The 10,140-nt window shown below is 34.9% G+C and overlaps 1 protein-coding gene across 1 annotated transcript; it reads right to left on the minus strand.

The window, feature by feature from the left end:
- Positions 1 to 5,284: 5,284 nt before the first annotated feature.
- Positions 5,285 to 6,806, minus strand: LOC129875771 (sufE-like protein 2, chloroplastic). Its single transcript, XM_055951016.1, has one exon. It carries the CDS (start codon positions 6,506 to 6,508, stop codon positions 5,669 to 5,671), a length of 840 nt encoding a protein of 279 aa, XP_055806991.1. The 5' UTR covers positions 6,509 to 6,806; the 3' UTR covers positions 5,285 to 5,668.
- Between the last annotated feature and the right edge of the window lie 3,334 nt (positions 6,807 to 10,140).

Below are 10,140 nucleotides of genomic sequence, written 5' to 3' on the forward strand. Positions count from 1 at the left end.
GAATTGGTTTTTACAACTTGTTGCCTTGCCTTGCAGCGCCATGAATTTGCTGTTAACCTTCATTTTTTTATTTATTATTTATTTTTATAATTATCATATTATAATTCAAGTTTTGATATATTGAGATATGTAATTAAATATTAGGTGTATTATATTATATGAATATCATTAGATTTAGGTTATTTAGAGAAATTAAGACCTAACCCTAGGCTTGAGATTTAGGGATTTAATTATACATTTGGGTGAGTTGTTGGGTCTAGGTTAAACACGTAAATAATAGTGGTATCTACGGACTAGTTTACTTATAAATATTATATATTTGATAGATTGGAAATGGTTTGAGGCATTGAAGAAAGGAAAAGTGATGGTGAATTAGCTTGCTTGATTTTGGTTCTTCGATTGAGGTAGGTTATGGTGTTTATTCTATATCATAGATAGACTCGTAATAGTGATTGATATTCATTGAGTAATGTGTGAAATTTACTACGCATTTAATTATTGTGGTTTGGATGGTTGATATGTTGTTGTGATTGGTCTGAAATCCCGAGGCCATGAAATCCATAATCTTGAACTTGCCCTACCAAAAACGGTGCCTTGAATAAAGAAGGCTTGATGAAATATTGTTAATGAAGTGGAATATAATCATGAAGAATGATAAATTAAATATATTTGGATCGGGTGTCACGTTCCGACACGGTATATTTGGATCGGGTGTCATGTTTCGATACAGTATATTTGAATCGGGTGTCACGTTCCGACACGATATATTTGGATCGGGTGTCACGTTCCGGCACGGTAATATTAAAGGAAAATAAATTAAAATTACTTAATACTACCCAATCTCCAATAACTCATATTTCAAAAAAGTGTGATGTGGAGGCTTGAGTCCTTATGTGTGATCTTGATATTGTTGACTGGTTATGTAATTTTTCATTGGTTGCCACCTATTAAGTGTTATGGTTGATTTTCCGCTATTACTTATTGCATATTGATTCATATTTTGAGTCGACCGATGATACCTACTCAATACGTGTTGTCCTGTACTGACCCCTACTTGTATTTTTTCTTATTTTATTTTGTGGAGTGCAGCGAGTGTTCCACAGACTTCGACTCGACCTCAGCTCTAGTCAGTCTCAAGATCATCGAAATTCAGGGTGAGCTATCCTTCTAGCTCGTGGTGGATTCTCTCGGTTATGGCATAGTGTCTTTAGTTTTCGGACACATTTTGTTATTTGTTCATTTTGGTGCTTGATATTTCCAGACTTAGTTTTAGAATTTAGATGTCCTTCATGTGATGACTTTCAGATTTTGGGGAACGTCAAGTAATAGATTTTAGTGGCTTTGTTATTTTTGACTTTAATAAGATTGAGCTTCCGCAGTATTAACGTGATTTATAAGTTGAATCGTTAATGTAAGTTGGGGTTTGTATCATGGGTTCTCCCACCTAGGAGGTTAAGTGTGGGTGCCACTCACGGCTCATTTTGGGTTATGACAAACTTGGTATAAGCTTTGGGTCTTTGGTAGATCGAAGTATAGGAATGGGGTAGGCATTTTAGTAGACAGTGATTTAAGGGATCATGTGGTGAAGGTTATGAGAGTCACTGATAGGATAATGTCGATTAAGGTGGTCATTTAAGGGATCACGTTGATCATTATTAGTGCTTATGCGCCACAAGCGGGCTTAGGCAAGAAGGATAAGAGGCTCTTTTGGGAGGATTTGGATGAGTAAGTGGGAGGCATACCGCCTACTGAGAAGCTTTTCATGGGAGGGGATTTCAATGGGCACATCGGGTCTATTTCGGGAGGGTATGATGATGTGCATAAAGGCTTTGGCTTTAGGGACAGAAATGGAGGAGGAGTTTCACTTTTGGATTTTGCAAGAGCTTTTGGGTTGGTAATAGCCAATTCGATTTTCCCAAAGAAGGAGGACCACTTGGTAACCTTCCGTAGTTCGGTGGCTAAAACTCAGATAGATTTTTTACTCCTTAAGAAGGATGATAAAGGTCTGTGCAATAACTGTAAGGTCATTCCGATCGACAACCTCACGACCCGACATAAGCTTTTGGTGATGGATTTAGGGATCAAGATGATGAGGAAGAAGAAGGTCGGAGATGACCGACCTAGGATCAGATGGGGGAGTTTGACCACGGCTAATACCCTGGAGATGGGAGAGAAATTGAAGGATATGGGGGCCTGAGATAGTAGTGGGGATACAAACAATATGTGGGATAGGACGGCTAGTTGTATTAGGGTTGTAGCAAGGGAAGTGTTGGGAGTATCGACAGGTAGTCGTAGTCGGTATCGAGGGGACTGGTGATGGAATAGAGACGTATAAGGGAAGGTGGAAGTAAAGAAGAGGGCGTATACGAAGTTGATAGAAAGTAAGGATGAGGTAAAGAAGTGGACAAATAAGGAACTTTATAAGATAGCGAGGAAGGAGGCAAAATTGGTGGTTTTGACGGCAAAAACAACAGCTTTTGAACACCTTTATGCTGATCTAGAAGAGAAAGGCAGGGACAGGAAATTGTTCAGGCTAGCTAGGGTGCGGGAGAGAAGGGCACGCGATGTGGATCAAGTGAAGTGCATTAAGGACAAGCATGGAAAAGTATTAGTAGAGGAGACCCTCATTAAACAGAGATGTCAGTCATACTTTCATAAATTCTTGAATAAAGAATGGGACAGAGAGATTGTGTTGGGAGATTTGGAACATACAAGGAGGCGTCACAATTTTGGGTGTTGCAGGAGTATTACGGTCGAAGAGATTAAGGGTGTTGTGCATAGGATGTGCTAGAGAAGAGCGATCAGACCTGATGAGATTCTTGGGAAATTTTAGAAGAGTGCGAGCTCGGTAGGTTTGGAATGGCTGACTAGGTTATTTAATGTCATTTTTAAGACGACAACGATGCCCTAAGAATGGAGGTCGAGCGTAATAATCCCTATATACAAAAACAAGGGGGATATCCAAAGCTGCAATAACTATAGAGGTATCAAGCTTCTAAGCCATACTATGAAAGTGTGAGTAGTGGAGATGAGGGTGAGGAGAGGCGTACCTATTTCAGAGAATCAGTTCGTATTTATGCCGAGACGCTCAACTATATAAGCCATCCATCTTATGAGGAGACTGGTGGAGCAGTATAGGGAGAGGAAGAAAGACTTGCATATGGTATTCATCGACCTAGAAAAGGCTTACAATAAAATTCCACGAGAGATACTATGGAGATGTTTGGAGGCTAAAGGCGTACCTGTGGCGTATATTAGGGTTATCAAGAACATGTATGAGGGTGCCAAAACCAGAGTAAGGATAATAGGAGAGGACTCAGAGCACTTTTCAGTTGTGATAGGGTTGCATCAAGTATCAGCTCTTAGTCTATTTTTATTTGCCTTGGTGATGGATGGATTAACGCGAAAAATTCAAGGTGAGGTGCCATGGTGTATGCTTTTTGCGAACGACATAGTTCTGATCGATGAGACTCGTAGCGGAGTTAACGCTAAAAGGGAGGAGGATTGGAGACATACCTTGGATCTCAAGAGTTTAAGGTGAGTAGGATCAAGACAGAGTACTTAGAGTGCAAGTTCAGTGAGACACCTCAAGAGGTTGGCGTAGAAGTTAGGCTTGGTGACCAGGCCATCAAAAAGAAAAGTAGTGTTAAATACATTGGGTCTATCATGCAAGGCAGCGGGGAGATTGACGATGATGTCACACATCATATTGGGGCAATGTGGATAAAATGGAGGCTCGCTTCCGGTGTGCTGTGGTGGTTAGACCAGCTATGTTATATGGGGCGGAGTGTTGGCCAGTTAAGATCTCTCAAGTTTAAAAGATGAAAATTGCCGAGATGAGAATGTTGAGATGGATGTGTGGGCATACCAGGAGCGACAGGATTAGAAATGAAGTTATTCGGGACAAGGTAGGAGTGACCTCAGTGGAAGACAAGATACGAGAAGTGTGACTAAAATAATTTGGGCATGTGAAGAGGATAAACACAGATGCCCCAGTGCAGAGGTGTGAGAGGTTGGCCATGGATGGTTTTAGAAGAGGTAGGGGTAGGTCGAAGAAATATTGGGGAGAGGTGATTAGACAAGACATGACACAGTTACAGCTTACCGAGGACATGATCTTAGATAGGAGGGTGTGGAGGACTCATATTAAGGTAGAAGGCTAGTACATAGTTTCGTTATTCTTTCTTATTAGTAGGCGCATTAGCGCACTATAATTTCTTGTACTCTGATTTCTGTTATTATCTATTACTTTATGTACTTTGATTACTCTATTTTATCTGTGTCGCTTTCGTTATTTGTTTTTTCATATCGCTTTGAACTTCTTAGCCTTATCTGACCTCTTTTTTATGCTTCTATTGAGTCGAGGCTCTCTCGAAAATAGTCGTCCTACCTTGGTAGGAGTAAGGTCTGTGTACACTTTACCCTCCCCAAATCCCACGTTATGGAATTTCACTGGGTTGTTGTTGTATTCAAGCGTTCTTACATATTAATTCTTTATCACCTCACCTGCATAGCGTTTTAAAAGTAATTCCTAATAGAACCTTTCTTACACTTTAGTAGAATGAAGGTGAATCAGAATGTTGAGTTAATCACAATCTTGTCCAAACCAATACACCTGAGCGCTTTTTGGTGTTTTTCTTCTATTGGGCTAACATCCTTAGTAGGATGTTTTCTTCCTTAAACATATTGGATAGCTGACCTCAACTTGTTTTGGACTGAAGAGTAGTCGTTGTTGTAGTTCCAAACACATATAGGCATGTAAAGAAAACAATGTGATTTCCACTCTCTTCTGTCAATATGAAATGTACTTGTAGTAGTAGTTCTTATAATAGATCTCCTTGATATTAATAATATATTATCCTTTTAACCAAAAGTTAGAAATTTTGGAACCAAAAAACTTTCTACTCTACAGTTCACAACCTGTTTCCTCTCTTTATAGTATGTGCCATATCCAGAATAGTTCTATTTCTTAACACCAAAAGAAGTGCCAAGTGACCCTACCTCGACCTGTACAAATATGTGGATATTTAAGCACTCTACTTCATGTTAGCCTTTTCAGGCCCAAACCATGAAACTAATGACTTGTAAGCATAAATTTTGCTTTGCTTGAATAATGGATTAAAGAACAAACTATTGGTGTTCTCCTTTTCTATTTTTAATCTTTTAAAATTTTCATCTTTCTTGGAAAGTGGTGGTTGGTGGAACGTCCACATAATAGTTTATACTAATTTACAACATACAGTATCCAGAATAAGAAAAATAATTAATGCACTACTATTCCAACTACAAAAAAACAGTCTGATCTCATGGCTTCCATCATTAAAGGTACAAATTGATTTCTTTGAAAACAGAATCCAAAGAACCCTTTGGATCTTCCCATGATTATGGTGTACTACATTCACCCAAAAACATATACAGGCCAATAAAATAATCATTAAAAAGGGCATAATACATAAACATACACTTAAATTTGGCGTCTTCTCAACTTTGAGAGTGAGAGAGCACATTTAGATATTTCAAATTGGTCTCAACTGATAATTAAACACTCCAACTTGTTCTTGTTGTGTCTTGTGGACACCCGATTTTGTTTAGATATACATATTCAAGTTGAAGTATTTTCTTGCCAGTTGAGACAATCTGTTATATATTATGCCACAAAAGATGCTACTTAAACACCACCCTCAGATTCTAGGTAACTTCCATTGTCACTAGGCCCACCACCATGTTCATGAGGTCTAATGACTAAAGATTGAAGATCTTGCAAAGACAAAGCTCTATTCCTCTCTTGAACACAATCTTTAGTCCTACTCTGCATACTGAACAACACATTATGCCAAGTATTAACTCTTGAACGACCTTTTTTAGGCAACCCCACATTCATATCTCCCAAATCCTCTACTGTAACATTTAGAATTTCCTCTGGTTCTGCCCCATCAAGCACCCACATCAAGCAAGAGCAAAACCCTTTTGTAATTTCTGAATCACTATCTACACTAAACTTCATAGAACCCCTATTATCCATTTTCACCTCTAACCACACCTGTGTTGTACACCCCAAGACTCGATTTTCTTGAACCCTAGCTGACTCACATAATGGAGGGAGAATACTTGCATAGTGTAATAATCTTTTCACTCTATCAATTGGTTCTGATAGGGACCTAAATTCCAAAGCCAAACTATGAACTTTGTCAACAACACTTAACCTCTCCTCCAATGGTGCTTCTTCCATAATCAAGCGAGAAAGGCCAAGTCTTTTATTTCTTGAACTTGAATTAGAGAAACATCCATTTGCAGAATACTGCATAGAAGTGAAAAAGATTGGATTTTTACGACAAGATTGATGATTTGGCTTGGTGGGTGTCGATGAAATCGTCAAGAAAGAAGATGGGTAACTCAGAGAAGTGAAAAAGATTGGATTTTTGGGACAGAATTGAGGATTTGACTTAGTGGGTACAGATAAAATTGTGAATGGAATTGAGGGAATTTTGATATGGGAAGAAGAGTGCATGTTTGGTTAAGAAAAAGAAAATGAAGAAAATTGGAGGAGAAAAAAAAGGTGAAGAATTGAAATTCAAGATTTGTGACAGTTAGAAGTTGGGGGGAATTAGTTGGTGATTTTTCAGAGATAAAAATGAGAAGAAGATCCTTGAACTGCGGGAAATTTCATTTCAGACAGAGAGAAAAAGTAGAAAAAAATAATTAAGGATGATGAAGAAGAAAAATTTTGAAAAATAGGGTGCAGTGGCATTTTATATACTCTATAGTTTATAAGCCCGAGGCTGTACATTCCAAAAAAATATAAAAGTAAAAAGGCGCCAAAAGTTGAAATATATTTTTATGTGGGTCTCACGAAATGCATTTTTATGTTTTTTTTTTTATAAATATTTTCTAACTTCAACTTGACAGTATGTCTATTGAAAATTAAAATTTGTTTTATAATTTGGTCTATTATTATAACCTGAACTTGAAATTAAGGAGTATCTTGAGTGAAATAATTGAAAAGGAAGTATTTGAAGTTGAAATAATTTTTCACTCACAAAATTTCAAACTGAGTATATTCTATTTTTTCAAAATTTTTACTATTGTTGTAAAACTTCAATTTTTTTCTCCAATGGGAATTAATATCCAAACAAAAATACCTTTTTTCCAACTTCAATCAAATATTCCCATTGGTTATTGAGAACATTTTACAATTTAACAAAGAAATCTTATTGTCAAATTAACGCAATGCGTGCGTAGAAAAGGTCTGTGAATTAAAACTTGATGAATGGACAAAACGACACTACAATCCGTGCAAGCAAACAAGATTTATTATTAGCAAAATTTAAGTATATATATCTTGCAAGATAGAGAAAAGTGTGTTTTGATTTTTATTGGTGCTTTTTAATGAATTAATATGAACCAATAAAAGGAGTAACAAGTACTATATCGAGTTTGAGGAGTTTTCATTTGCTTCAAAACAACCTATTCAACCTTCCTCTAGACGTCTATAGTCCCTCAATTTAATTATGCTTCTTTGTATTATTCCATATATACACACATATGGTATAACTATCGATGTTTACCTGCAAATGGTATAATTAAAATTTTAAGTATGATTTAAGGACATGCGAATATAATTGTCTTTATAATAAAATAATAAAGGAAATAAATAAAAACGATTGAATGACAAATGAATTAATAGATCATAACAAGTACAGTTATATTAGATTTGGATAGTGAGCCTGTGTCGTAGCCTTGGCAATCTGAAAGAATTCGAGAACAAAGAGTTTTTATAGTTTAAACATGTGTGATGTTAAATTCTTAGGACTTTGATCAGAAATTGCAGACCCTTATTAAAAATGACTACGTGACTATATATTGAATACCTATAGGGAGCATCCTCCATCAAACTCACCCTTATAAGACTCTACTCAATCACAATATTCTCAGTTGCATAGTAGTCGATAAGAATCTCGATCTCTTTCGTGATAAATTGAAAGCTTATCCCATTCTTATCTTGTTTGTTTATGATTCAAGATTCGATCTTGTGTCTTTGAAGCAAGATGATCTTTATCAACATAATATTGATCACAACGGTATCAACTCTGCTGAGTTGCTCTCTTACCAGTCTTATCCCAAAAATGTAATTCAATGCTATCTTTATTGGGCCTCTTTGACTTATTATTCTTATCACGTGTCACTGCATCATTTGTCTATCTATCTAAAAACTATTTTCACCTCTCTCTTTATAAGGATAGATTATAGTCTACTAGTCTAAGCAAATTCGACATTAACGTATCAACAAATTGAAATTAAGACTTTATAATCACGTTGCTTAAAAAATAAGAACTCTAGTAGTAGTATTAGAGAGTACTTTAAGAAACAAATTAGTGATGATATAAGAACTCAAATAAAATGAAACAAATATAGAGAATTCATAAAGTCAAAATAATCCTTTTAGTTTGGAACTAATGCTTATCTTTTATGTGTTTTTTCAAAAAAATTAAAAAAAAATCCTTAATACTGTGTTAAAAGAAAATGGTTCACAGAGGAACTAGCAAAGGTAAAAGAAGGCAGCGGGAATTATCACTTTAAGAATCGTTTAATCAGTGAAATAAGGATAATAATTTCACGGACTATTCATATTTATCCCATCTACGATATCATAATTTATATTATGATTAAATACAAAACATCTTTTATCCTTTAACAAAATTATTATAGTAAACTTTCTGGTAAATATTGAGTTTGGTCAAGTAATGACTTCTTTTCCCATTAAAAAAAGAAGAAAGAAGAAAGTTTAGAATATGCCAAAGTTGTCTTTCCCCTTTAATTCATAATTAAATCATATTCAAACTTTTTGGTGCATTTGGATATTGTGGGGATTACGTCATTGCGTACAATTTCAATTTTCATGTGGACCTATGAGATAGACCCCCCGAAGCTCTTTTCTACAAACAAAAAATATATACAAATTAAAGTTCTTTCTTCATGTATCATCACATTCAGCCCCTCTAAATACCAAATCATTCAAAGACATTGTTTATGTTGAGTCAATTCATGAAGAAAAGGGATAAATTTTATAAATGGTCTTATATTATGCCTTTTTTTTTAATTACTAAAGTCCTATTTTTTTAAGGAAAAATTATCAAATTACACATCTTATATTTTTATATTTTCAATTATTCTCTACCATTTGTAAAAAATTCAAAAATTCCTCTTCTGATACATAGGAATGATGCTGATACATCGCGATTTGATATATAAGTCCTTTTCATGATACATCGCTAATTGATACAAATCAAACACAAAATGTATCAGTAACACATAAGTTTTACTGCTATTTTTGTTGTGTTCATGATATATTAGGTGTTATAAGCTGATTCATACATTTTATTGATATTACAATGTTTGGTTTGTATCAACTAGCGATGCATCATGAAAAAGACTTATGTATCAAATCGAGATTTATTAGCGTCATTCGTATGTATCAGAAATCTGGAAAAAAAAAGAATTCGGATAATTACTAAAAAAATCGGGATAAATTGTAATTGGACTTTTTCACTATGAGTTTTAAGTAAAATACCCTTTTTTAATTACTATTTTTTAAAATTAGGGTAGGGAAAGGGAAAATGGGAGAGGAAATTATAAGGTGTGAAATCGAACTCTCATTAAAAACTAAAAAGATGAAAGTTTGAATAGTCAATCAACTGAGTTACTAACACAAACATTACAATTATTGAAAAATAAACTTTCCAATGAGTAATAAAACTTCTCTTTCATTTTAACTTTTTATTTTATTTTTAATCTAATAAATATATACTCAATTAAAAGAGGACCGGCATAATTTTTTTAATGTTTACCCCTAATTTTGCATTCCCTTTTTCAAAATTTTCATCCTAATTGATAGTGATTATTGCCTCTGGAGTTTTCTGTTTTTCGATATCAAACAACTGAAAAGGACAATGAAATAGAAAGAATTTATCACAAGACTATTATTCATGGTACGCTAATAACTAATAATAATAACTATTACTCCATAAAATTCAATTTCTTACCGTCCAACAAATGTAAGGTTGATCAATTTACACTTTTCAGAAACTAAGTTGCATCGAGTCAATCCTCTTTTGTTTAGGTCTATGTTTATAAGATTAAAAA

Source organism: Solanum dulcamara, chromosome 2, assembly GCF_947179165.1.
Source record: "Solanum dulcamara chromosome 2, daSolDulc1.2, whole genome shotgun sequence".
NCBI classification, from domain to species: domain Eukaryota; kingdom Viridiplantae; phylum Streptophyta; class Magnoliopsida; order Solanales; family Solanaceae; genus Solanum; species Solanum dulcamara.